Source organism: Talaromyces proteolyticus (genome assembly GCF_021365285.1).
Source record: "Talaromyces proteolyticus strain PMI_201 chromosome Unknown BGW36scaffold_11, whole genome shotgun sequence".
NCBI classification, from domain to species: domain Eukaryota; kingdom Fungi; phylum Ascomycota; class Eurotiomycetes; order Eurotiales; family Trichocomaceae; genus Talaromyces; species Talaromyces proteolyticus.
This window is the reverse complement of record NW_025764287.1, coordinates 613,863-641,734: the sequence shown is the minus strand read 5'-3', so window position 1 is coordinate 641,734 and position 27,872 is coordinate 613,863. Positions and strand designations below refer to the sequence as shown.

General features: G+C 44.6%; 8 protein-coding genes across 8 annotated transcripts; 3 read left to right on the top strand and 5 right to left on the bottom strand.

Annotated features, from left to right (window-relative positions):
* Nucleotides 1-367: 367 nt before the first annotated feature.
* Nucleotides 368-2,743, bottom strand: BGW36DRAFT_326476 (putative acid sphingomyelinase). The gene is made up of 5 exons (XM_046212735.1): nt 2,417-2,743; nt 2,253-2,339; nt 1,630-2,198; nt 1,143-1,576; nt 368-1,083 (listed from the first exon to the last, which is right to left on the bottom strand). Exons 1-5 carry the CDS (start codon nt 2,549-2,551, stop codon nt 425-427), a joined length of 1,884 nt encoding a protein of 627 aa, XP_046068015.1. The 5' UTR covers nt 2,552-2,743; the 3' UTR covers nt 368-424.
* Nucleotides 2,744-3,076: 333 nt separating this feature from the next.
* On the bottom strand, nt 3,077-4,289 carry BGW36DRAFT_437822 (uncharacterized protein; the record flags this gene model as incomplete). Its single annotated transcript, XM_046221474.1, has 2 exons — nt 3,077-4,094; nt 4,152-4,289. 2 exons carry the CDS (start codon nt 4,287-4,289, stop codon nt 3,216-3,218), a joined length of 1,017 nt encoding a protein of 338 aa, XP_046068014.1. The 3' UTR covers nt 3,077-3,215.
* A 2,559-nt stretch (nt 4,290-6,848) lies between these two features.
* On the top strand, nt 6,849-8,246 carry BGW36DRAFT_431253 (uncharacterized protein; the record flags this gene model as incomplete). Its single annotated transcript, XM_046220960.1, has 1 exon — nt 6,849-8,246. The coding sequence occupies one exon, from the start codon at nt 6,849-6,851 to the stop codon at nt 8,244-8,246; it is 1,398 nt and encodes a 465-aa protein (XP_046068013.1).
* Nucleotides 8,247-9,424: 1,178 nt separating this feature from the next.
* On the top strand, nt 9,425-11,425 carry BGW36DRAFT_386821 (general substrate transporter). Its single transcript, XM_046217042.1, has 5 exons — nt 9,425-9,528; nt 9,591-9,918; nt 9,970-10,470; nt 10,520-11,019; nt 11,073-11,425. The coding sequence occupies exons 1-5, from the start codon at nt 9,496-9,498 to the stop codon at nt 11,184-11,186; spliced, it is 1,476 nt and encodes a 491-aa protein (XP_046068012.1). The 5' UTR covers nt 9,425-9,495; the 3' UTR covers nt 11,187-11,425.
* Nucleotides 11,426-11,561: 136 nt separating this feature from the next.
* BGW36DRAFT_437817 (short-chain dehydrogenase) lies at nt 11,562-12,739 on the bottom strand (the record flags this gene model as incomplete). The annotated part of the gene is made up of 4 exons (XM_046221473.1): nt 11,562-11,698; nt 11,768-11,887; nt 11,955-12,138; nt 12,200-12,739. The coding sequence occupies 4 exons, from the start codon at nt 12,737-12,739 to the stop codon at nt 11,562-11,564; spliced, it is 981 nt and encodes a 326-aa protein (XP_046068011.1).
* A 982-nt stretch (nt 12,740-13,721) lies between these two features.
* On the top strand, nt 13,722-15,811 carry BGW36DRAFT_386817 (uncharacterized protein). The gene is made up of 5 exons (XM_046217041.1): nt 13,722-13,946; nt 13,998-14,261; nt 14,317-14,606; nt 14,683-14,804; nt 14,857-15,811. Exons 1-5 carry the CDS (start codon nt 13,808-13,810, stop codon nt 15,524-15,526), a joined length of 1,485 nt encoding a protein of 494 aa, XP_046068010.1. The 5' UTR covers nt 13,722-13,807; the 3' UTR covers nt 15,527-15,811.
* A 194-nt stretch (nt 15,812-16,005) lies between these two features.
* Nucleotides 16,006-17,859, bottom strand: BGW36DRAFT_303277 (fungal-specific transcription factor domain-containing protein; the record flags this gene model as incomplete). Its single annotated transcript, XM_046211864.1, has 4 exons — nt 16,006-16,224; nt 16,280-17,288; nt 17,352-17,565; nt 17,625-17,859. 4 exons carry the CDS (start codon nt 17,857-17,859, stop codon nt 16,006-16,008), a joined length of 1,677 nt encoding a protein of 558 aa, XP_046068009.1.
* A 4,653-nt stretch (nt 17,860-22,512) lies between these two features.
* Nucleotides 22,513-27,803, bottom strand: BGW36DRAFT_348055 (putative ABC multidrug transporter). The gene is made up of 5 exons (XM_046213256.1): nt 26,881-27,803; nt 26,295-26,829; nt 23,766-26,237; nt 23,245-23,708; nt 22,513-23,177 (listed from the first exon to the last, which is right to left on the bottom strand). Exons 1-5 carry the CDS (start codon nt 27,432-27,434, stop codon nt 22,703-22,705), a joined length of 4,500 nt encoding a protein of 1,499 aa, XP_046068008.1. The 5' UTR covers nt 27,435-27,803; the 3' UTR covers nt 22,513-22,702.
* Between the last annotated feature and the right edge of the window lie 69 nt (nt 27,804-27,872).

Genomic DNA, 27,872 nt, shown 5'->3' with positions numbered 1-27,872 from the left:
CAGCGCACATTCCGGGATTATTCTATGCCGGCCAGCCCTCAAACTCCGGGCAGGTTGCCTAAAAGGGAGTGCCCCGCAGCCAACTTGGACCACTGTTTATTATATTAATAGGTATCATAACTGATGATAATAAATGATGGTGCTTTAATTTCAAGAGCGTTAAGACATGCACGTGCCAGGGTTTGACCAATGGGCGATGGTTATCGTAAATTCTTAATGAACTGGCCTCCAATGCTCTCCACCATGAGGATAACCCTACAGACGAATATAAGTAGATATGATATTAGTTTAATCCTACCTCGACAAATGGGATTCCAGGGGTGGACCCTTTGTATGTCAGAGGACATACGAAATATATTATTCAGTCACTGCATTCATTTTTCACTCGTAAGGTCCATGGTTTTCTATGTAGGAATATCTCCAATCAAGCGTTATCGTCTCCAAAACCAGTAATTCTCCTATCGAGCTTGCTTTGGATATCTTTCCGGGTCATCAGAGCGCGCAGGATTCTTTTTGTTTGGCTCCCCTGGCAATTTCCATCACTGTGGGCATCCATGCCATGGCTGTTGTCACTCCGCTTGACCTTAAAATTAATCCCGGGAGAAACAGTAACGCAATTGTACTGCGACTGCGCGGCCCGTAATTGACACACCTCGTCCGTCACACAGCTTCCAATGCAGTCAGCAACATCGTACCCACGCGACTTGCGCGCATAGTACTCGTCAAAGACAGTCTGGTTCGAGCTGAACACCTCAGTCAGATTGTGCCAGAATGCTGGCGTTAATTCGGCATATGCGTCGGTCAGCGGCGGGGTCACCAGCAGTCCGTAAGTTTCCTTGACACTGTAGTATTTTGCCCATGTTGGCCCCGAAGTCTGGTATGTCGGGTCGGACATGTTGGCGATGTAAGTTGTCATATCAAGAATAGCATAAGTTTCAGGATCGACGGAGTAGACGCGGAAAGCTGGCATGCCACTGGTGGGCGTCATGGCGGGTGCAATATATGAGATCTCAACGGCATTTGAGTAGGACTGTGAGGTGTAGTTGCTGTATGAAATTTCGAATTCATCTTTGTGTGTATGCCCTAGATTCCATCAGTTCTGCGCTTCGACAACTACGAGGGCGGTCTACTATAGCACTAACCAAAGAATAGCGCAGCAATCACGGCTTCATACCGGGTCACAATCTGATCAAAATAGTTTGACCCATCGTAAAATGCATCTCCGGAACCCATGGGCATATGGCCAATGAGATAAACTCGTTCTCCGGCATCCTCAGCGGCTTGGAGTTCATCCACCAACCAAGCGAGTTGCCCACTAGGATCGGCCTCCATAGTGGATTCGTACAGCCAAAAGTTCTCCTTGTAGTACATGTTTGTATTAAAAGAAATAATTCGCAGGTTACTACCCGGGTGGAGAACCGAATAGGCACCTGGGTTCCTGTCTGCTGTTGCGCTGGCCGCCGAGCCGATTGAGCTTGTCCAGAGACTGGATAGGGTGTCATAGACCCATTGGCTGCTGATGGTAGTATTAACGGCATCTGGGGGAAAGGAGTTTACAGGGGCTGCATCGTGGTTTCTGGTTTCTATGTCAATTGCACGGTGTCCCTTGTATGGGGGAGACAAATTTACCCAACAGTACTATAAACCTGAGTCAAAGAAGACATCTTGCCGTATGCACTCTGAAGATCTCCGGTGACCTCGGTCTCGTTAACCAGCCAGACAGCACCCTCAACCACATCTCCAGTAAACAACGTGAATATTGCATCAGGTGCAATTTCTTGAATGGCAGCATACATGCTCTCCTCCAGGCTGACTGGCGCATCGCACGCGTGATTTCCATAGGGTCCCGCCGGGTACGAGGTGTTTCCAGGAGCATCGGCGCTTGTATAAGGCCTGCAACAAATATTCTTTGTGCAATTATAGCTACTGCCAGTTTCATAAGACAAATCGACGTGAATGTCGCTGTAATGCACCACTTTAACGGAAGTCTTTCCGCTAGCGGCCGGACGGCTAGTGCTTGGTTTTGGCGATGGAAATGTCACGTTGTATGCAGTGACTGTGGGGAATGGACACAGTCCGAAAATGGTGTTGCAGAAAAGCTGCGCGGTGTGCGAGGGGATATTCATCTGGCGAAGGTCGTGTGCTAGGATAGGACCTTCGCGGGAAATCGCTCCAGCGCAGACATCAGAATCTTCGACCTATTTTCATATTGATGCTGTTTTCTTATGTAATTCACCCTAGGCTGTACATACTCCGGCCAAAATGCACACTTCAGTGATGGTACTAGTGAAGTCATCATTCCCTAGATGAGCGAGGCCTTGTAAGATGACTAAAAGGGCCTTGAATAAGAATGGAAAAGAAATTAGTGAGCCAGAAAAAAAGTCAATGGGAAGGTCACCAGAGAATATTTGCTTACCTCACAAGCAGCACATGTAACAGCATTTTCAATATCTGACAATATTGTACTCACATTGTCTCTTTTGACTGGGGTTCGGGCCGCGGCGAAGGAGGCCAGCACCAAGGCAAAATTCAAGCAACCTGTGATTTTCATGGTACGACTTCTTAAATCAACCCCTTTCCGTCGAAGGTTTTCGTCGAAGTTCGGACCATGAGGGGATGGGAAAAGTTCATGTGATTAAATATGAAGAGTTGACTTTCAATAATTCCACCTCCAGTGTTATACGTCAGCAGCACAATTTACACAGACCCATCCTCCCCACTCTTTAAATCGGCTCTATTCTTCCATCAATGATAGTAGGAAGATGCAAGGAAACGTGCAGAGATAAGCTGTGTTAATCGGACTGTCTAGCCGCAACTGGTTCGTAGGCCGATCTTTCTCGAAGCGAGCCTGCCAAATGAAAGACATGGGCACATGCTAGTATCATGAGATGGAATGGATTCACCAAAAAAGTACTAAGGACATGGATCAATAAATAATGCTACATCTGATAATTAATTGAAGTTAGATGTCCTTATTTCTATTGTTGATCGAGCGGCACCTCTAACGCGCTGCTAGGCTCGATAAAATAGTTTGTAATCCTCTGCTGTACACCCTAATCACAACAATCGGAACAATGCCTTCCATACTAATAATAATTACAACGATAGAACCGTCAGAACAGTGTTAAGATAGCCAGATTTCTCAAAGACATGGTTTAGAGTCAATATAGAATATTTTCTTCATTGATGCTAAGTGCACTCGGACGGGTTGATATTCACCGCCAGCAGTTGGTGTCAATAGATGCAATCTTGCCATTGCTGGTGAGAATCATCCCATTGCTATTCTCAGTAAGCCCGTCGGTCGAGATATAGAGAATATCGCGATCGTCGCGACCACGGCCAAAGGCCGTAGCCACCGGACCGATCAAAGCGGTCGAATTCACTCCTCCAACAATAGTCTGGACCTGCCCGTCTGTTGAAACGCGAACAAACGTATTTTCCACATTCTCAGCAAGCCATATATTGCCAGAACGGTCGACGGTAAAGTCATCGGCGGCTGGGACACTTTTGGTAATCGTGACGATGGGGCCAGTTGGAAGACCGTTGCGGGAAATTGGTACTTTGGCGAGGATAGCCTGGTTGGTATTTGAAAAATAAAGAATATCATCGACCACATGCACGCCATTAACGCCAAAAAGAAACGTCGATCCAGGCACGGGCTTGAGCAGCGAGTCATCCAACACAATCTCGTACGCGCCTGTGTATACATTCACTCGCCAGACGACCCCGAGTACCGAGTCAGCGATGAGGATAGTTCCATCTTGTTTGTTTAGTAAGGTCATGCCATTGGGAAGATTAGCGGCTGGAATCTCAACTACTTTGCGTAGAGAGGCTTGACCACCCTTACGGTAACCTCGTATGTCTACCTCCCAGATGACAGTCGTGTTCGGAACGAACTTGACCTCATACGCGTTTCCCTGAACGCTTTGCGTGTAGAAGACATCTTCCTCAATCTCAGCAATGCCGGTGATGGCAGTTCCATTTGGGAACTGGGCAATAACTGGCGGCGCAACTTGGTATTCTTGTGGATTGACAAGGTAAATTTGGCCGCTGCTCAAGTCATTCGCGAGAATTTGACCGTTACTACGAATGGCCTGGAACTAGTTAGATGCTCGATGCTGGTAACACCTTGTGGCTGTCTATTTACATGCCATATTTTCAATCCATGTATAGTTGGGAAACTGGTGAATGGTCTTCAACACAGACCCGCCCTCTCCTGGTGTCGGGATCGAGGATACTCGACTGATCCAAGTCGCACTGACGTAGAAAGCGAGATAGAAGGACTTCATCGCGCCTACAGGCCTCGGATAATTAAAGGCTTCAAAAAAGAGCACCGAGATTTTAATCGAGACGGATTATGGTGATGATGTTGTTATTATTTATTTTCTGGTATGCTCGAGGGCAAACTCCTCCTTTTGTAGTGTTCTCATAATAAAGTTACCTGAACTCAATTTCGTAGCCCGTTCAGCCCGCCGATCGACTAACCTCGTATATTTAAATATAACCAATTACATGTAGCTAAGCCTCATGCTTTTCCAAAAGGGCGGCGTATAGTTGACTAAGGCTGGCAGTCCCCGTGGGGGCTGATGTCATTCTACATGTGCTCCGGATCTTTACAATTTACATAATAATACAACCAGGCATCATAGAAATTTGACTATAACCAATAATAATGAATAAATATATGATCTTTTCCGTTCATTTTTGTATCACTTATCATCTCAAACGATATGAATCGCCAGTCGTCAGCAATAATAATATCGGCATCTATCTAATCTTAGTAAGACGGAATATTTCTCGAACGCTTTAGCGCTGACAGACTCGTATTTTTCTCTCCAGTTCTGAACAAAAATGTTTCTTGGTGGGTTCTTTCGAAAGAATCTAAATATGCCTATCCAATAGAATTACATCTACAGCTTTTCGTGACTCTAGGCACCCGTCACTTCTAATGTTGCGACATAGACAACGGCACCAAACAAAACTAATGTGGGGTATTTATGTAGCTAACTGCGAGGAGCTTATGATAGATAGTACTTAATTTCCACTAATATAGTGTCTCTAATCCTTGATATTTTAAGACACGACTCGCAGTCATTTGGTGGACAACGAAAATTTGCCTTTAAGAAAGAATAATGACCGAAATTGCATCTCATTTTAAAAAGGCCTTAAATCCTAATTTCTGCAGAAGAGGGCGTTCATATTGAGTTGTCAGTAAACGAACGGTGTTCCTACTAAAATCTGACCAAGATCTAACATTGGCCAGGCAAGGGACAAATCTCAAATTGATTCGAATTGCAGGTCTATATCAGGAGGAAGTAATAGTTCAAATAGACTATTACGCGATGACAGCGCTTGGAAGTTTGTACTCGGATCCATCATGTTAATCAACTGTCAAACCATATCCTTTGGAATGTTGAAAACAAAATTTGAAACACATATATGTGAAACTGAATGCACGAGTTCAGCTTCCTTTTCTGTCCCACTTTTTTTCCCAGTATTTTACAATTTCGTCAATTTTGTTTGGATAACTTGTTCGTATTCTTTCCTTAATTAGAAACAAGATATATTTGCATTCAGCTCTTTCAATCTTGTTTGCTTAGCTTAGCTAGAATACTTTGGTGCCGAGTTTATAATAATAAATACCACCGCAACTCATCCCCTGGCCTTATACACTCATCCCCTGGCCTTATAGGAGGTGGGTGGACTTCGAAATCGAGAACAAATCCTTTTAGCTATGAAGGTCTCATTTTCGTGGGTACTGGGGGGTTCTTTAGGGGTCTGCCCCTAACTCTGTATGCCGCCTGCTCTGACCTGGTGCTAAAACATTTAATAAATTCCTTGCCGTAAGCCGCTTATATGCGCACGGTTAGAGGGGCTGGCGGGGCCCCGTACCGGGGTCGCGGGCTGGCTGATCACAGGTCACCCAGAGCTGTCTTCCTTATTTATACACCCACAAATAGCTTTAATTTCTCCCCATATCATAATTCTCTTCTCTAACATTAGTTTGCTTGCGAATAAATACCATAAATGTGCTTTATGACTGGTCCCTCACACACAGGAAATGCAGCCCGTGACATAATCAAAATGAAAGATTTTCAAATTTTTATATCGAACTTTGGCAATAATATAAAATACACGACTCGAAACTTTTGCTAGAACACGGATGTTTAATTTTCTACAATAGCCTATATACCCAGAAATAGCCAAGAATAACCCATTGCTATTTCATATGCGAGCTGGCCTCAGGCACCCAAAAATGGGTCCTCTTATAATGTTCCGGCCAATGGGGAATGTCCCGCCAAGCGGAACCCAAAACTCGACAAGGATAAACAAACTTGAATTTTCCCCTACTTGATCCATTGCGCAGAACATTCGGCAATGGCAAAGTCCATTTCAAAACTGTAAGTCTATCACCTCCAAGGCGATTAGGCAATCGAAGCTAAATCAAAGAAAGAACCTTTTCTGGTGGAATCACCACTTTGTGCGTCGGCCCCAAAAAGGCTGTATTTCATGTGCATTCGAACTTGCTAGCCACCTGCTCAACTTACTTCGCAGAGCTGTTAAGTAGGCAGCAGCATCAAGATGGCGGGTTTGTTTTTCTTGAAAGTGAAATCCCTAACATAATCCATCTCTTTTTGAATTGGATTTATCACGGCAAGGTCTTTGGGACCTCATTCGCAGAGTCAACGCCTGACTGGCAAGATCTCATTCATTTGTGGCTCTTGGCTGAACGTGTCCACGTCCCGGCTTTACAGGAAGATGTTATATCGCATTGTTATGCGAAATCAAGGCCGAGCAATCTTAATAATAATAATAATGATTTCCATAGATCGGTCTGCCCGGTGGATATGATAGAATATGCTTTCAATCATACCAGTCACGGCAGTCAATTGCGACAGGTGATTGCGGAGGTGTGGGTAGAGAATGCAGGACGAGTGAGAAATTCTGACAATTTGATTCATAAACTGCCAAAGGAATTCTTGCAAGATTTGTGCTTCATCTTTCTACAAAAGACGCGTGAGAAGGAAGCAAATAAAACATTGGACGTGCCGAAGGAGAGCACGAAGGAAGATGTGAAGGCGACGGAGGAAGGAGATCTGCAGGAGCCAAAGAATGTCAACTTGAAGGAAGAGAAGAAGCCGACAGAAAAAAGGCCAAACGAGGAAAAGTTACGGGAGAAAAAATACGGAGAGGAAATTCCAATGGAGTACGGAAAGAAGGAGTTGAAGGGTGAGGAAATCCTAGAAGAGCATGAGCGACTGAGGGAGCAAAAGTTGAACGAGAAACCATCGAAGGAGAAGAAGGGGAAGGAAGACAAAAAAGCGAAGGAAAAAGACTTCCAGTTGGCAACTCCCATATCGCCTCATGTAAGTATTGACCAGGCGGAGAAGATTCCTGTGATGGAAGAAACAGTCCCCACTGTGCCGGTGACCGAGGCCAGTGAACAGAGGAGTGACGTTTCTGTTGTGCGTAATGGAGATGGTATCAGAGATGAAGAAATTGCGTTTATATCTCCCCAGGAACTGCCTTCTGATGCGAACAAGCAGATAGCCGACTTGTCGAATGGTGCCATGTCCCCAAAAACAAGTAAGAAAAAGAAGCAGAAGAAGAACAAAGCGACTTTGAATGGTACCCCTGTGTCTGCAACGTCTCCCATACCACAGGAAAACTCACTCATCGAAACGGGCGGTGATGACGACGAGGTGTCAGTTAACAATGTGGTGTCACCGGCTGTAAATGGAAAGAGGTATCAACAAGGTCCCATGGCCGACTCTGAACAAGCCTGGTTGCCTCGTGAGTGGACAGGAGCGGAAGCCACACACGGTGATTATAGTTCTCCAGTCAATGATGGCTTGGCCTCATCGAAAGCCTCTTCATTACAAAACAACTCTAAACACAAGAACAAGAACTCGTACTCTTTCCAGAATAGTCACTCACCTTTTCCTCCCAAAGGCCCGCGAGCGGATATTAGCCGACAGAATAGTTCTTCGTCATCCTTCCAAGGATTCGGAAACAATGTAAGATACCACAATGACGGCCACCAGAAAAAGCCACACGGCGAGAAAGGTCACATGGGAAGAAGTAACCGTTCTCGTCCCGTTTATTCTCCTGGGAATGATCCTCGGAACGAAAGAAAGCAGAAGACAACCTCGTTTCTCGACCCTGCTCTTCAGTCATCCTTGCAACAGATTCGGAAATCGGATCAGAAAGGTACAGACTTCAAAAAAGGAAAGGCAAGAAATTAGATTCTATCAAACAGGCCTACATACCAGTTTCCTCTCCTCGTGATGGGATAACGTCAGCGGCTATTTCATAGATCAGACCCGGAAACCACTTTGCTTTTCTTAATATGGGTAATTCTCGAGGTTGTCACATTGTAACTTGTTCAGCCACATAATTTCCATTTTTCTTTTTTTCCCCCTTTATAATGCGATTGTTTGCTGGCAAGCATCTATCATTGTTGTTCACGTTCTTTCATTCCTTTGCCAATCAACTAGGAAAAAACCAAAGGTGCAATAGCACACTCTTCACACATGTGTCGTTACAACCACTTCCTTAACAATTTGCATGCCAAGAAATATGATGACATAGTAGGTAGTTTTACTATTTTATAACTAGACCCAAAAACAGCATAATCACTGTCTTCAATCATAACTCATCCCCATTTGGGCTGACTTCACTTCTTAGCCGATAAGAATATCACTATGCCAAGATATTCTAACCATATAGATGCGACTGTAAGCATACCTTAGACAGAAACAGAAAACCCTCCGCGCGCAGTAATTTCTAGCTCTCACATTGTAGTTCTTGAACCTGGGTCGGACCAATCACGGAGAGCTTATCATCGTCGTCGTTGTTGTCATGATTCCACTGCAAGAGCCACATTCTTGAAAACGCCGAAAACATGACGCCTACCCCTGAAGAAATTATTAAAGAATATTATGACGACCCCGCCCTGGTAGAGCGCGTCACGCATCGGACCACCCCCAGCAAGATGGAGGTAATTCCAATAATTCTATTACTATCCGCTCAAAATCCTATACCGCACCTACACATATAGCAGCTGTGTGACAACACTCATTGATACAGTCATCGACCTTTGAGTGCCATGGTGGAACTTTTGAATACTATTCCAATTTGGGGCTGTTTTCTAGTTTGAATATAAATATATCTTAGTCATCACCATAAAGTACCATTCCATGATATTCATTCCTATACATTGTAGCCAAGAACACCGAGCCCGAGGCTGCGAACACATCAAAAGGAGCGCTCAATAGTGTCGGACTTCCCCCCGCATGGCCCCTTAAAAGCCTTTGGTTGACCTGCGCCCAGCCAATCGGAAGCAGTGAATGGGTGCGATTTGGAATTGACCCCGCAGTATTTCTTTTCCCCTGTCGGCAACTTTTTTGCATGCAGTAAATAGTTACAATTTGATGTTTCGTGCGTTTTGTTGCTCATCCGGCTGCGTTTAACCCCTTTTCCCCTCAAGGAACAATGGGTCTCTCACCTTCAACCTTTCGTATTCTGGTAAATGGTTCTACTTATGTGTCTTTGAAGTCCTCCAATCCTGCTAATGATCAATTTCACAGGTTGTGGGTTTCGTTGCCCTTGGTAGCACAACCTACGGCTACAGCTCCAGCATTATCGCTACCACTCTTGGTCAACCATCTTTCCTTTCATATTTCCAGCTGGATACCCGGGTAAATGCTACACAACTAGAGGGTGCTATTAATGGGCTATTTCAAGCTGGTGGATTGGTCGGATGTCTGTCATGCATCGCCTCGGCAGATTCACTAGGTCGCAAAATGGCTATTTTGATTGCATCTTTGGTAACTGTGGTGGGAGGCGCATTGCAAGCCGGTAGCGTTCATATTGCCATGTACCTAGCTTTCCGTTTTATTACGGGAATTGGTGTGGGTAAGAACTTCATATTTCTCTATATAATCTAGGAAGGTTAACCCGCCACAGGCGCTCTCGTTACGCTTGTTCCTCTATACCAGTCCGAAATATCCCCCCCTAAAATTCGCGGCTTTCTAGTTGGTATCCACGGAGTGATGATCTGTATCGGGTATACACTTGCCAGCTGGGTTGGCCTAGGCTTTTACTTTGTCAACGCCTCCGGCTCTCAGTGGCGTCTGCCCCTTGCAATTCAATGTCTTCCACCACTTATTCTATCCTGTGGTATCTTTCTTCTTCCAGAATCGCCGCGGTGGCTTATTGATAATGACCGCGCGGAAGACGCGTTGAAGTGCTTTGAAGCGATCCATGCGGAGTCTGATCAGTCTATTGCCCAAGATCACGATGCTATTTTGGCCGAATTTAACCTGCTCCAAGCTTTAATTGTTCACGAGCGGCAAGAAAAACATACGTTCGCTGACCTATTTAGATATCCTGCCATGCGAAAGCGATGTTTAATTGGCTTCTTCGTTCTCTTTGCGTGCCAAGGGACAGCAACATTGGTTATTAACAGTGAGAGCTTTTCCACTACTTAATAATGTGTACTTACCGTGTTTTCCAGACTACGGCCCTTCTCTGTACGCTGCTTTGGGGTTTGACACTGTGCCTCAACTCCTCATTCAAAGTGGCTGGATTACAGTCTGTCCTATTGGAAACTTCATCAACTCACTCATTGTGGACAAAGTAGGTCGCACTCGCCTGCTTATGGCTGGTTTTGTCGGGACTGTCTCTGCTCTCATCGGCGAGTGCATCGCCCTTAGCATATATCAAAAAGAGGGTTCTCGCTCAGCTGCCAGTGCGGCAGTCTTCTTCCTCTTCTTTCACATTGGCTGTTTCTCTGTTACATGTGATGCAACCTCATATATCTATGCATCCGAAATCTTTCCAACCCCTGTTCGAGCAAAAGGATTGGCTATTTCCGTTTCGGGATTGTTTGTCGCCACTATTATCTTTCTACAGTGTGCACCTACAGCATTTGCAGAGATTGGATGGAAATACTATGTTGTTTTTATTTCGTGTACTGTCATCAGCTTTTTCATCGTTTGGCTTTTCTGTCCTGAGGTATGCACTTCGTACCGTTACTGTGGTGATCAACTAATTGAGAATCGCTCTAGACAAGCCAACGATCTCTTGAAAGCATCCCCGAGTTGTTTGGCGACTCGGTTGAACCTGCCAATATCAAGCCGGTCGCCGAGACAAGAGAATCGATTGGTTATGATGAAAAATAAATATTGCTTATCCCCTACAAAATATGGAAAAAGTAGCATCAAGCTGTCCACAGTCTGGAATATCCCAATTCCTTATGTTCGGCATGGTGTGATTTTAGTCTTGTCAAATAGTACTTAGCCTGGGGATGTCAACCGAGCACCTAAGAACACACTGTATATACATATAAATTATGGCAATTACTCAAATCCAATAGGACAGAGAGCGGATGTACATATGTACTACTCTACAGGTCTATAGCATACTATAAGTACTTCCGACAGCATCAGATTCGTGGCGAATTTCAACGCTTCAATCATTAATGTTCCAAAGGACATGAAGGCATCTGGTGATATTATCAAAAGATTCGCTATTGCCCATTCTCAATATGGAATGATTCAGTACTCAAATTGTTGGCCCACGATCTGCTCGCTCAACTTCCACAGTTTCTCTGCCTCGACTTCATCCCTTCCCCAACTAGGCACTTCCTCTGGTTTAAAGATCCGACTATCCTCAAGATACGCACCATTATTATCTGCGACACGTCAGATATCAGCGTTGTAGCAACATGAATCTGAATTCCAACTCTGAGAGCTGAACTCACGCTTTGTAGATATTAAGTCATCGAAAGAGGCGTAAACGTGAGTGGCGGCACCCTGTTCAAGCGTCTTAAAATTGAAGCCACCCCAGGCCTTGCGGTTGCCTTGTTGGTGATCTAGTTTGACTAGGACATTGCATTGTTAATTCAAGCTTACTACGGTGCTTTAAACCTATCAATAACGGAAACTCACTAAGCCCATCCCATCCTCCATCTGGCACGAATCTTACTACATTTGTTGTTGGGATAACTCCTGGATGTAGGCTGACGGATATAAGTCCTTTTGGCCCGAGTTTCGCTGCAAGCGACTTTGAAAATAGCATGTTTGCGGTCTTTGTCTGACCGTAAGCAATCCATGGATTGTAATTTTTCCCATTCTATTTAAATAGCGTTAGCATCGATCTCTTAATTAATACTTGTAATAGTGAGACAGCCTACATCGAAATTCCAATCTGCGAACCTCACAGGTGACAAGCGGTGGCCGTCGCTAGAAACATTGATGACTCGCGAAACTCTCCCGTCGCTTATGGAGATCAATTTGTTGATTATGAGATTAGTGAAGAGAAAATGTCCAATATGATTGGTAGCAAATTGGCTTTCGATACCATCTTCACTCAATGTGTACGGAGGAGCCATTATTCCTGCGTTATTCACCAGTATATCGATCTGCTCCTGGTATCCATTCACTATCTTTGCCGCCTCCCTAACCTGGGCCAGTGAGTTGAGATCGAGTTTCAAAGCTCGTGTCGGCACAGAAGATACCGACTCCTTGATTAAGGAAGCGGTCTGTTGTATCTTGTCGATATTTCGCCCGGCCAGTATAAGTAGGCCAGGCGAGTGCTTTGCAATCGTTAATGCGAATTGTGCACCGAGTCCGCCAGGCGATACGCCTGTGATAAGGATGACTTTGCTCTTGATGGCGGCAGAGTAGTCAGCAGCGACTACATCGGCTGTGGTTTCAAATGAATATTTTGCCATTTTAGTTGAGAATACTATCAACAACAAGAAGTAAACACTATTAGTGTCTAGTTTTGTAAATAAATTCAGTTCGGATTAAGAGAAAGAAAGTAGAAGGGTTACAGGATACAACGGCCAGTATTTATACTTGTGCTTTCCTCCTGACAAATGTCATGCAATCTCAGATCAAAAACTTATTATTTGCCTTTTTTACTTCCTAAATCCGAGGGATAATTTCAAAATTTACGATGGAGCTGAATAATCTATCCAAATCGAACGATCGTTTCCCCTTTGGGCTGAATTTTGCATCAACTTCTATCCCAATCAGGTTAGACCAATATTCCATCAGCATAAACGACAGAAAGCCTGAGTAATGCATCTTCGGAGTTAATCGATGTCGAATTGGGTAAATGCAGGAATTTTATAAGTCCTCACTCTCGTCAAATTGCACAACCTCCCCAGTTATCAGGGCGCGCTTCAATGCCCGACCAATCTTCATCACTGTGAGTCCTGTCTTCAAGGAGAGAGGAACCGGTATATTAGAAACGAGATATCAGCTTACAATTTTGTTCTAAAGATTGGACTAATAACCCAGTCACCAACAATTTCATCGTTTTTGCTGGCGAGGTGTCTGCCCTGTGCTTGGGCTAGATATCTTTTGAAGAATGAATAATATGATATTTTTAGTTCTCTGTGTATAACGCAAAGTAGTCACTAGAGGATATCTCTATACAACCTCATTTACGGCTAAGTGGACATTACTCAATGTACTTTATGGAATTACACCCATAACTATCACCATCATGCTTCATTGAAACATGTAAGATTTGACCGATTCCGTGCTCACCTCTGACGCTGCCCATACAGCTAGAGCTATCCAATCCGGACGATCCTTTCCTGTTCAGGCTGAATTTTCAGTCGACCTCTATCCAAATCCGGTTAGTTCCGAATTTGCCTTGCCGCATCGGAGTTTACGGACAATGTTCTCAACGACAAATTTCTGTCCATTTACCTACTAAGAGCACTTCTTCTCGATACCATCTCTCTCCTTCAGCCTCTTTAAAACTATAACTGCGGGGTAGCTTTCTGATGCATCAAAGTCCCAGTGAAATCATCTTTTCTCTAGCCCCCGCGGCCGGGAATATTACCAACGAGCCGTGCATATTTCGATATGACTATGGCGCATTGCAGTTAAGGCCTCCGAGGAAGAGAGGGCGGCCAAAAGGATGTAGGGTTCTCTCAGACCTTTGTCCTATTCATAAGCTTACTCAAGATAAAGCGACAAAGAAAAGGAACGATTCGACCACTACAGTCGGAAGCCATTTTGACTTCATTAATGTGACTAATCAGTCGAAACATGTCGATCATGAGTCCCGTGTCAAGATTCGGAGGCACGTAATGGTCAATTATATGACACTAAAGCACAAGAAACCAAAAGAATTTAAAGATCAGCTTGTCCTTCCACCGCAGGTTACTAGCGTTGATCCGTTCGACGCATTTCCCTTCCGTCTAGAGCCGTATATGCACGATCTTTTGAAATATTGTAAGTAAAATATATCTCAGAAGTTGGCCACTTACTCTAACGGAAGTGTATATAGATATCACTATCGGTTGGAAAACATTCTACTCAATCGAGAAGCATGCCGAATTCAACCCTATGACAGACTACTGGATAGCTCTGGCGTTTCAAGATAGTGCATTTTTGCACACGCTGTTAGGATGTGCCGACTCTCTTTCTGTTGATGCACCTTGGCGAGGAATTCAGAGTCGACCAAGAGCTACCCGACACTTAAATGCTGCGATCTCCTTAGTTAATGAACGAATTGCGAACCTCGAGTTCGTAACAGACGAAATGCTTGTTGTTGTAGCAACTATAGCGATTCTTGAGGTAAGTCGCTATCAGACCCCCCGACCCCCCTTTTCTTTTCTTTTCTTTTCTTTAACTATCTTTAATATTGATGTAGAAATCCCGCGGCGCTCATGCTCACTGGAGCATCCATATGGAAGGACTGCGCAAGCTCGTCCACCTACGTGGTGGGTTTAGCTGTTTAGAGTCGAAGCCGCTTCTGATGGGAAAATTGCAGCGGTATATAATTAGCCTTGGGTCTTTTATACGTAATGTATTCTAACTTAAATAGTGCTGATCTCTGCGGCTCGATCGATGCCGTTCAAGAGCCTTATTTCGCCGGCCGTTACAACCCAACCTTTTCAATCACTAGCGACACTAACATTCTGAACGGAGGCTTTCAGCAAATAGACGACCTCATTAATCTTGATAAAACATTGAAACTATGCCTTACCTCTCTAGAAGGCTCTATGAAGTTAATGAAATGTCTCATAAGCAACAAAGGTGGTCGCGTGGAAGCAGCGAGACTCCGGTTTGGGCTAACAGCGACACAGTACACGCTACTATCAGCGCATTTTTATAGTAACCATGCAGGTCGGGAATTTTTTCGCTTAACCTTGATCCTTTTCTCAGAGTGTCTATTCAATGAGAAGGTCCCATCGGCACCGGTATGCGATATGCTTATTACTCGGCTACAAAATCTCTACAGACAAACACACTATTGCCTATTGACCGCAGAGTTTTCTTTATGGGCGATGTTTCTTGCTGCATTCGTTGCGTCTAACAAAAGTTTGAAAAACTGGTGTCTCTTGGAGATTGTGGAGTTTAATAAAGCTATGGACATTAATTCATGGGAAAGGACAGTCGAGGTTTTAGAACTGTTCCTGTGGGACTCGCATTTGTTTGGGGAACAGTTTCGAAAAATATGGGACGAATCATTTGCTTTTCATCAATCAATATGAATTGATCATATATGTATACATATGTACTATATGGAACGATACGTACAACAACAACCGGACTGTATCAGCCACACCAAATCTATCTCTGCGTGTCCAAATGCACTGCAAGGCCAACACTTGAAGCAAAGTGTTGGGTAAAATAGAAAGTGAGATTGATATATGATACGTGTACACTTTCTCATTGAACCTGTCAGATCAATTTGGTTTGATGTTCATTAAATGCGCGCATATATCTAAACATCGAGACAGCATGTTGAATGAATGCCACTTAAATACTCGTTTTAATGAAATACCAGTAATTCCAGCACTCACGCAACTCCCATGGTGTTCCAGACCTGATGAAACCCTGAAAAGTATTATCTCCCTGTCCTTGCGGACAACAGACTGTACATGTAAATTATCTTAAATTTGTATATGAAAACACTTATTAAAACTTGACCGCCCACGGGCCAGACTAGATTTGAAATTAATATAAAACATTAACGTTTTCTCCGATCAAAATCAAAAGGGTCCATGTTGAGTTCGGACCAAAGTGATACAGTCGGATTTTCTTTCGCAAGAGCATTGACGTTCTTAAGATATTGTAGTGCATCGAGCACTTCTTGCAGTTGTGTCTCAATTTTTGGATCGATTTCGCGATCCCTTGTGCTCAAAAATTCTGCGCAGATACACAATGGAATTGGTGTGAAAGGGTGCACCTGTGAAATAAAAGTTAGCACAACGATTAATCCACGAGGGAAAAGAAAGACTAACTTTAAAGTAACTCAAATGAGTAAGCGCTCTCGCCAACTCAACAATCTCTTTGGAAGCAAGTCGGGCTCTCTGCTCATATTCAAGAACTAGATTACTATACTCATCACTGTCCCATGTGACAGATTCGATAATTTTCTGCATACTCAAAATGGTTGCCTGTGCAATCATTTTTGTGAATAGCAGCATTGGGTCCATGTGTTCAAGTTGAAAGGGATAAGTCAATGATAGCATAGAGATCCTAGTTGATAATGCGGTGTCAATCCACTCGTGTCGACTCCAGAACTCCTGCGGATTCGTTCCATAAAGACCATCCACCATGGACAAATGCCGATGCGACAAGGTTCGGCCGCAGATGGTGGCTAGAAGAATACATTCGGAAAACGACGACTGCGGAGTGAGGTTAAAGTCACTTCCAGCAAGCGAGTCAGATAAGAAGCCCATAATCATGAGCTGGCCCCCCTGGAATTCAGCTTCGGGCATGGGAAGCCGTGTAAGAATCTGCTCTGTAAGCGTGATGGGCCATCCCTTTCGGATATTGGCGAATCGATCTAGTGTATATGCCATCCAAAATGTTCGTCTCTTCTCTTCGACTTCAACCCAATCCGGTTCAATAAGCTGTGTTGCAATTTCATTTGGACTGTCAAGTTCATATAATCTCATGAGCTGGACAAGACGGAAAAGCCGCCCGGCGCTCATCCACCCCTTGCGGTAAGTGGTCCTCATGAACTGGTAGATGGCTAGTAACAACCACGCTTGTGCTTGTTCTATATCGAACAGATCAATCTCACTATCCTTTGACTCGAGTGCTTCAAGTCGTTTTTTGGTTTCTGTGTATAAAGAGTCTCGGATGCTCTGGCAGTGAGTCGAGAGTGAGGCGGCCAGCGTCCACATGGCGTATTGTAAGCAGCTGCGCGAATCGGATTTTGTTGGAGATTTTGCCCATGTAAAATATCGAGCTCTTTGTAGGATAGGAACTAGAGGATGTACTCTTTCGAAGTATAATTGGTCACTGTCTTCGTTAGCCAAAGCCGGAACGTGCCACTTCCTTTTTCAACATATGCAAAAAACGTACAGATCAGCTCGCACAAGTTCGGGAATTCCATAGCTTTGGTGATCTATCGGGGAAGGAAGAGAGAGACGTCGCATGTCTAACAGCTTCGATTCTTGTCCATTCTCCCCGTCTGAACTACAGGGCTGTTGGCTTTCTTCGACGGGAGATAGTGATCCATCACTACCTGGTAAAACAATACCTCCTTGCTGCTCCATAATGCAACGCTCGAGCGTAGCTGATGCTGATCAGTGACTTAATACTTCAGGATTGATATGCAGTTCTAAGTCAGCGTACCTATTCTCCCTTTCAAGGCTTTTAGATGGCCTTTCTTGGGCCCACGAGCTGGGCGGACGGTCGTTGTCGTGCAAATGACTCCACTCTCGACACAGTTGCCGCATTGCGGTTGTCTATCACACCGTAACTTTCGTCTTCGGCACTCTTCACAAGCTGAGCCTGGCCGCTGTCGCGAGGTTGTTGTGGTTGTGTTCGAAGTGGCATTGGCGCCAGTTGCTTGCTTTTCTCCAGGCATTTGCAAAGGCAAGACGAAGTCAATAATAGAGCGTGTTTCGATCATTCCACCTACTGAAGCTTTGAAAGTATTGAGATGGGTTCGTTGGCAGATGAAAGTAATACAAGAAATAAGCCTCTGAAAAGAACACCTCTATCCCAATACTCGCTCGGATATTAAAGTACAGTTCACGACAGGAAAATAGACAAGCAAGAACGCAATGCATATGTTCCTTGACTGGTTGGATTTGATATTATAAGGTTCAATGGAGAACCAAATGATAAAAGTACTTATTTACCCGATATATACATTGCAGGCAGCTTACATATGTAAAGAGCGTGATGTACCGGGATTCAAGTCTACTTTCCTTTAGCGGACTAGCATCATCAAAGCTTCTTCCCTTTTCTTCTTCCAGTCCACCCTCCCCGAGATGGCGGGATGAAAGGCAAAGGTTAGATCCACTTCTGAAGATCGTGAGCAATAGCCCTCGGTCTCGTTATTGGTGACAAAAAACTTTGAGGATCGACTCTTGACAAGCTTAGTGGAGTCAGAGTCAAGCGGATATCGTATTTTTGCCCACTTTCCTATCATTGCCCACTCTCCGAGAAATCCCCAATTCTCCATCATTCTATTATTCTCACTAGACTAGATGCGGAGACAACACTTATTAGCCGATTTCCCCCGAAAGCTTGATATGGTTAGCTGTGGTTGGATGTACCTGTTCGCCCAAGAAAAGAAAATAAACAAAAAAGGAAAAGAAAAGAGGAAGGAAGTGAATGGGCAAAGAACCGTATAGAAATAAAATACAGCAATCATATTGAAAGGTAATTATGGAACTAACAAAAGCCAAACCAGATAATACAATCGATTGCCTGAGTATATCATTACTTAACTGCGTGGTTACACTAAGGATATCAATTCTTGCAGCAGCGCGCTTGTCTTCACCACACAAAAGGGCAGTAGCGGTCCAATCACTTGCAAGATGCAGATACTTTGTAAAAATATGTGCCCAAGGTCACCTCCTGTAGGCTCTAGCTGAGAAAGCTAGCTTCCAAAACTAGCTACACAGGTAGCAGCTACGTGGTTACACGACAGCCAAGTAGTCAGCAGCCGCTACTCCGAAACCAAATTGATACGATCGTGATCTAGTGTCTGCCATGTCTACATATGTATAGAAAGGCGGAAATAGAGGAAGTCAAAAGGAAAAACAAAAACCAAAAAAAAAGGGAAAATGCATGGTCAAAGAGCAGATGTCCAGTCACGAGAAGCGTCTTTTCTCTTTCTGTATACGTCGCCCTGCAGAAGGCGGATGCAAGGGAGATCATTATACCGGCACGATCCGAGCGATAAATGGTTGAAGTGGCCAATGGTGATGTAATAGTTATTTGGTTGCTCCTCTCAGCCATTACCACCCCACCCCGAGCCCCGTATAAGTTCGATCGGACGGCAAAATGCCATTTTTAAGACCGAATGGGTGGTTCCTGGTCCGGGTCAGCGACGCCATACTCTTTTGCAGTTTCTAGACGTACGTCAGATCCATGAGTTCGATCTTGTTATCATGGAGTCAAAATGACGAGGTCAGATCCGCCCTGCAAGTAGATACAAGGCGGTCGGTGTCACACAACAAATACTAGGTGCAGGCTAATTCAATTGTTAATTGTGCTATAACATAATCAATTTTTAAAACAATTTTCTTCATCTTGCAAATGAGAATTAAAGTTGTCCTCTTTCTCTTCACTTCGTATTACACTGGCGTTTGGCTAAGCATCGCGGCTACTCAGGCCTGTGCATCGTTCTAGCCCATCACTAACTTGCTTTATTTCCACCAGACGCATTATCATCATCCACACAGCGCAGCAGAACGGACAGAGAAGAATTACCGGTCCATTTGATACACGGATGATCGACCGCTAAGAGTCGAGCTTGAGTAGACTTACTACACAATCTGCAGCCAAAAACATGGTATCGACTAGACCTGAAAAGAGCCAGCCAGGTACGTCTGAGCAACAAATGTGGCTAGCTGGTCCCGGTCTGGTGCTCTATTTTCTATATTTTCTGACCTGAATGGAGAACTCTATTGTCGATTATGTTTCTTCTCAGCCTGTATATCTGGTTGAGTAAGCTAAAAAACAAGTTGAGGGGATGTGTTGGTGCAGCCTTTCAATCACATCAGGAGCAGATTTTCATAAAGCTTGACGGGAGCCACGTAAATGCAGGCAGTCCAGTATACAATGTAGCTATAGTCTCTCACATTATAATGGCCAGCCGTACCCTGTAAAAACCAATAGCCTTGCTCCGCCGAAGGATCATCAGATGATCATCTGTGCCCTAGTGGAGCCTCTTCAGCCAGCCAACCTCGTTAAGCTTATCCTGACAAATTAATAGATGCATTATACAGTTTAAATACGAAAGGACAGACAAAAGGAAAAAGAAAAGAGACAAAATATGACAGATAAATAGGCCCAGACAGCAGATCAGCGGTGACATGCGGGCACTGAAGAGTTACTATTGGCCTTGGTATCACTGCATTCGGCAAGTTCCCAGACTGTCCACTGCGGGCGCCATCAACCGGCTCCGAAATATTGAACTCTCGTTGCATAGGACCCACTGGAGCCGCTGGCTGTCAAACAAGGGTTAGGCGAAAGAAAAGCGACCGAGTACTGGTAGAGAATGTTACAAAAACTAACCAGAGGCAGCACGATCGTGACGACCCGCCGTCGATCATTGTGTGACTTGGCCGTCCCACAGCATTGGTCTCCAGCGCCGACCTGCAGCCGGAAAGCCTCAGAGTCGTCCCATGCTGATTGCTCACGGATTTATCGTAAGAATAATCGTGATAATAATGTCATCAATGATGATACTGTCTGAGAAACTAGATACTTCATCCAATGTCATTCACACCAACATATCCCGTCCATCAAATTTGTTAAATACCGACAATGGCAATGGCTCAGTCATGCATTAAACCAGATCAAGTAACTCTGGGGAATTCGACCCGTAGTCGCCTACAAGGGGTGTACTTTTATGCCTAGTAATTATTCGTTCTGATTGATTGTTCTAGATTTGTCTGTGGCCTCTCCCATGCACCGAAGGCTACACAGGCATGATGAGAATGGGATAGGTACTTGCATTTGCGTAACCCGCCACATATGCTGAATGAGCCACCCGCAGCTTTCATCACTGAAGTATGAGTTCACATGGCACATTTACAACATGTTGCCGAAAACAACCATCACTCAATCAGGATCCGCTCAGACTTTGCTTATCGAGATCCCAGACCCTGGCCTTTCTCATAGTCCAAAACGGTCCAGGGACCTTGTACAACAAAGTGATTTCTCGATATTCTGGTGGACGATTTAGATGTTCATCGTCCACCCATCGCTAGATTGAGTAGCCGTTGGTCCTATGGCCCACTGTTCACTGACAGAAATTTCGTGCATATTTCAATGTGATGAATGCTTATAAAGCACATGTTTCCATGTAAGTGAGTGATAAAAGAGCTCCTGCAGTTGCCATGGTCCAAATTGATGCAATAACGCATGCGCTATCGTGCTTTGCAGAACCCGCTTATGCAGTCTGCAGTTTACATTTATTGTCAGGATAAGCGTTCTTTATTTAAATCAACCTGTATGCTCACACTATTTTCTCATGGATTTTGCGGCTTTTGAATGGTCCTAGTCTTGACACCTCACGTTCACTAATGTACTTAAGGCTGGTCGGAAAGGGAAGATTACTCCATCAATAAGTTTAAACTCAAAAGGATATTTATGTTGGTCATGATAAAGGTAATCAACTTTCCGGTCGACTTTCTGCCAATACTTGACGGAAATATGATCCTTTTCCCATATTTTAGCCTCGCTTTGACCTCCGGTCTAACAGTAATTCAGGGCCATCACTAATTGTCATGGTTGCTAATATGTCACTAAAAGAAAATCGTTACTGAAAAACTACAAGGAATTAGATAAGCTTACTTAACAAACTCCTGCTCAAGGTATGCCACTTGGAATTCAATAACAGACATCTTCCTGCCAGAGCATCACATAATTAAGTTCAGCCTTGAAAAGGATTCTAGCTTTGAGCGAAAACTTTTAGGGCTATATCTTTACTATATCTTTGCTAATTAGAAATTATCAATATAGGGAATAGCAATATCTCCTAACATAACCGGTAGATTTTAATACGATTCCAAGAAGGAAAAGAGAATGGCTTCCATACTTGAGGTGGTGATTTGATGCTCGGGAAGATACATATTATCGGATGTAGATTGATGTTTATTAAGTTTTAAATTGCTGTGAGACAATCACTCCCTAGCGGCAACATTGTCGGGATGGACCAATATTGACCTTCCTAAAATGAACGAGAAGAAGGGACTTCATATTGTGGTAGACCACCATTCTTCGGGTATTGGTTTTTAGACTGTTTGGGCCGAAAACATTGCATACAGTAATATATTGGCATATAAATTGGTGTAGGACGTGGAGCACGAGTCATGTCAGCATCAAAGGATTTTCGGACACGGTTGCTTCGCATCCTTGTATACATTCAATTTTAGGCTTGTCAAGAATGCGGTTGGAATCCAATGTTTACCCTAGTTAACGTATTCGTCATCTCAAGCCTTTTCAGTGAACATCCGATATGATCTGATATCCACGTACATATCAATGCAAAGTTATTATCAATACGATTATTTTAGATAGATACACTTCAATACTATTAATTAAAATTGTATATCAAGGCTTTCTCCGCAAAAGCGCTAGATAGTAGAGAAAAAGAAGCCCAAAGCTTTCTAGCGGATCCCTCGAATCTTTGATCCAGAATCAACGAGTCGTTGAAAACAAATTAAGCCATAGGAAATCGCCAGTGCTCAACTACTCTCTGTCTTGCTTTTAGTTTTCTCGACGGAACTCCCCTCCTGATCAGGAATTTCCTTCACCCTTTTCCCCTTGGGCACCCGAGCCAACCAATACAAGAAAATGGCAGCAAGGATGTTGAACCCGCAGTAGGCGAAAAGAATACCAACGTCACGCCATCGATCCTTGAAATAGATACTCAAGGTTGCCAAAAAGTCATCCGTTGTGGCGAGAGCGCAAAACTGACATTCCGTTGTTGCTGTATTGTTGAGTAGATAGCCGCCAGCATAGGACATATAGCTATTCAGGTAATCCTGGCATGTTTGACCAGGATTTGGAGGGTTGAATTTTAGGATCTCGTTGGAAGCACACTTGATGGAAGTGCCGGAGAGGCCAGTTGAAAGTACAGCACCGACAAGATATGTGAATGGTGACACACGATACATGAAAATCCAGAACCCAGGGAGGGCAGAAGGGCCAACAAGGACACTTGAAGGTGGTAAGTAGTCTGGTCACCAACAAATACGAGGTTACAGAAAGAACAGAAAAGACTTACCCGCAAAAGACGAGAGACAGAGAGAAAATCAGTTGCGAAATCTGCCCTGCCGCAGCCGGATCTTCCATACCTGCAATTACCATGATCGTGAACGTCGATGTATATAGCATGAACAACAAGAGCAACAAGAACATGGTTCCTCCCCTTGCAATCACACTATGAGTCGGCTCCGCGTTATTGTACAGTCCAATGGGATAATACCATGCAAAATAGGCAGGAACAGCCATGAGTGCATTCCATGGGATTTCCACGCAAATCGAAGCCAGAATAAAAGCTTTCCAAGAGTACGCTTTGCTGGGACGCTCCCGAACCTCGTACAAGGACCGCTGCATAGCGAAATATGGCATCATTTGTGTAGATAGATTCGGGAATATGGTGAGGAACATAAAGATGGCAAAAGTCTGATTTTCAAGACCCTGGATCGAAGTCCCTACACGCCAGAAAGAGAAACCAATGAAGAGTGTCTGATACATGTTAGTACATACTGGAAAATAATATCAAGACAAATGCGAAGGACCTACTGGAACAATACACATGCAGAATTTCGCGTATAGGTACCCAGGCGTCCGCCAGAACTGCTGGAAGTTTCGAAACAAGATGGTGAAAAATTGGTACCATATAGGCATAGCAAATTCGGTCCATCCTGCATTGCCTTCAGGTTGAGGCTTTGTCGACAGTTCTGCCTTCATAGAGGCAAGTTCTTTGCGCACAGCGATACGCTCAGAGCTGTCCTTCCAAACTTGCGCCCAGTCCTTGTCGGCCCTTGAACCAGGTGCAGCGCCAATCACTTCCAACATCCACTCGGCGGGATTGGCAGATGCTGGACATTTCGATGATCCATGTCGCTCAAAATAAGAGATCAGTTCCCCCATGTTTTCACCAAGCTCTCCAAAGTAAATGGTTCTACCACCTTTTGCTAAGAACAGAAGACGGTCAAATTCCTGCATGAGGACTGCAGAGGGTTGATGAATAGTACATAATATGGCTTGCCCGTGGTTAGCAAGCTTGCGCATCAATTGACATATACTCCAAGCGGTTTGACTGTCCAGCCCAGATGTAGGCTCATCGAAAAACAACAGCAAGTCGGGTTTGGCGGCGATTTCAACGCCAATAGTCAACCTCTTTCGCTGTTCCACATTGAGGCCCTCACCAAGAACACCAACGACTGCTTCGGCATACTCCTCCATACCAAGCATTTTGATCACTTCCTCCACGTACGCGTATTTCTCTGCTTTCGAAACGGCCTTGGGTTGGCGAAGTAGAGCACTGAACCGCAAAGCCTCCCTCACGGTGGATGTTTCCAAGTGCAAGTCTTGTTGTTGCACATAGCCGGTTTTCCGTTGAAACGAAGAGTCCCGCTGGCGGCCATCAACAAGCATTTGGCCGGTGACTACACCAACAGTAACGCGGTTCGCCAACACATCCAACAGACTTGTCTTTCCGGCACCAGTGACACCCATTAATGCAGTTAATGTTCCAGGTTTTACCCAGCCATCAATATCATCTAAAATTCGACGCGGCTCACCCTTAATTTTGATATCAAAACACACGTTCTGCCAGTGAAAAATTGAGGTCTGTTTGACAATAGCAGCCGCTGAATCGTATCCATCCTTTTGCACGACGGTTTGATTAGGTTCTTCTGAAGCCTCTGGATCTTCAATTTTCTTTTTCCCTTTAGCAAACGCTGGAATCTTCCCTCGAGGAAATACCAAGACTTCGCCCTTAGAAGGTTTAGCGGTGATGACTTCGGTAGCCCAGATAGCCAATGCGAGAAAGAAAAAGAAAAATGCTACCAAAATACCGAAATTACGCCAGAGGTGATCGCGAGAATACTGATATGTAGTGGCAAGGTAAGCATCTCCGGAGACGGTACTTTCACCAGAAACAGCGCCGTTAGCACTACAAATAACGGATTTGGATGGCAAGTTAGAATAGCCGGGACCAGTAGGAACGAATTGGGAGCAAGGCCATTCTCGCCCACTGAATTCGTTGAGCATCAGACTCTCAAAAGCGTATGCGATCGGGTTGATATAGTTAATCCAACGAAACCATGGATGCATGTCGCGAATGGGGATTGTAAACCCAGTATATATCATCAAAGCGAGCATGAAAATGCCCGCAGGAACCATTGCCTGTGCCTGTGTCCGTGACATAGAACCGATGAATCGAAAGAGGTTGGACATTACTAAGGTTGTTGTGAAGGAGAACAGAAAGAATGTGAAGAATGCACCAGCCGTAGGATTGAGACCAGTCATCCAGTACAAAATCAAGTTAAAGACGATAGCAGAGACGACTTTTGCAGGCAAGTCTACTAGCATTGAGCTTAGACCTTCCGCAGAGGGATGATACAAGGCGTATTTCTTATGTTTCTCCACAATGGGGCGCTGGGCCCACAGTGTCTGTATTTCCAGCACACTAGCAAAGGCATTCATTAGAATAGCAAAGAACATCAGAGACGAGCGTTGGTAGAAGCTGGATGTAGTGACCGGCAACTTGTAAAACATGCTGGAAATGATGAGTGACATGACAATGTTTCCAATGACTGAGGCTAAGGTGTTGCTCATGTCGCCCTGGAGGCGCTTAATTCCTCGCCAAAAGCATAGCCTAATTTGCATAGGATAGCTAAGAGTATATGGAGATGAAGCTCGTGTTGCTTTTGCCTTTTCCATTTGCCGTGAGGCGGTGAATTCGTTATATTTGTTGCCTCCCAAAGGATGCTCAGCTACAAAGGTCTCAATCTCTTCAACGAGGGCCTCGCGTTCCGGGCTCTCCCTCCAACGAACTGAAAATTCGTCGGGTGTGTTTGGAACGCGGCCTTCAAATCCTTCACGGATTTGGCGTTCCGCTGGGCTGGTCAGTGAGGTGAGGAAGTCGGCTGTTGTCTGTCGGGGCGGGCAGTAGAATCCCATATCGACAAAAAATCGCTTGGCATCGTCAGCCCGACCGAAATATATTTGCCGGCCTTCGTACAGTACGATCGCTTTATCGAAGATCTGTTGACTCTGTCAGAGATTTTGCGGATATTCAACTTCGAAAACCCGAACACCTACATCATAGATAGCCTGACCGGCCTGGTAAATAGCAACAACGGCAGTCGAGCCAGTGTATTTTGTTGACGTTCTGAGTGTACGAACAAATTCAAGAGCTGTGGCGCTATCAAGACCACGGGTACTGTTGTCCCAACATTGTAAGGGGCTTCCACAAAGAGTCGTTTCGGCGATACTGGTACGTTTACGTTCTCCACCAGACACACCACGAATAAACTCATTTCCGACCTGTGTATTCTTAGTGTGTGAGAGACCAAGAACAGCCATAACGACATCGCGCATATGCGTAGCATACTCTTGACGGCTGACACCAGGCAGTCGATTTGCAGGGGCACGGGCTTGCGCAGCAAACATCAGAGTATCTCCGGCAGTCATTTGAGGGAAATGGATTTCTTGTTCGGCCTGATAGATAACTTCTCCACGAAATCGACTATGCATTTCTTTATATGAGACACCTTCGTACTGGATATCTGAGCCCTCGTCAAGCCATAAGCCATGTGTTTCTCCGCACAAAGTGCGCAGGAATGTGGAGCAGCCACTGAATATCGTTAACGCTATTGTCTACTCAATTCCAAAAGACAATACCAACCTTCCAGGACGCCCGAGAACGACTAGCATCTCGCCACTCTTCACGAGTCCTTCAAAATCCCGGAGAATATCAATTCTCATTTTCTTCCGCATGCCTAATAAGCCCTTACAATATCCAAATGCCTTGAGCCACGTATTGAAGACATCCGCCTGGTAATCAGCTGCGGTTCCATATCCGTAGGCATTCAAGTTCCGAAACGAGACGCCAGTTGTGCGCTGTGGGTACCTATCGGGATCTCGAGAGGTGATATGCAGCATATTCTTGACCCATTTTGTGTGCTTGAAATTCTCCGATAATGGGTCTAACTCGGGATGGGTATTGGCGTCGAGGAACGGGTTGATAGGCTCGTCGACAACCTGTGCGCTATTTTGGCGGGAGATCTGAGATATCTGGCGTGCGAGGTCGGTGACTTCGTCCTTCTCTTTTTGGTTCATCTCGTCCCAAGATCCATCTTCAGTCGAGTCGCCGGGCTCGGCATGTCCTTGGTTTCCTTCCAAAGCTTGAGATGGAAAGTTTTTGGTGCCGTCAATTGCACCCTCACATGGCGAGTCCATTGGCGACAATTTAGCTATATATATAGGCACAGTTAAATGAACTCAATAAGGCCAATATATCAAGTGCTTCGAAAAAAGGAGCCCAGGGGTCTACCTGCAGCCAGCTCAGTTTCTCGGTTAGACGCGCGTGAGATGGAGTATGTTTAAACACCAAAACATCGTTATGGAAGGGGAAATAGATAATCAAGATATAGAAAGATATCTAGCAGAGGAGGTCGCGAGGAAAGGAAAACAAGAACGGTGACAAGGTAGTAATTAAAAGATAATAAGCTTATTATGCTTCATCCCCGACCAGTATCGACAATCTGATAGATCAAGCCATCAATAAACAGGCCCACCACGAGGGCCGGAAAGACCAGCGTCCGACAGATAGCATAATGCATTGCCATAAGAAGATGGTGCAAGGTAGCATGCCATTGCCGAATTGTCACCGTTGCG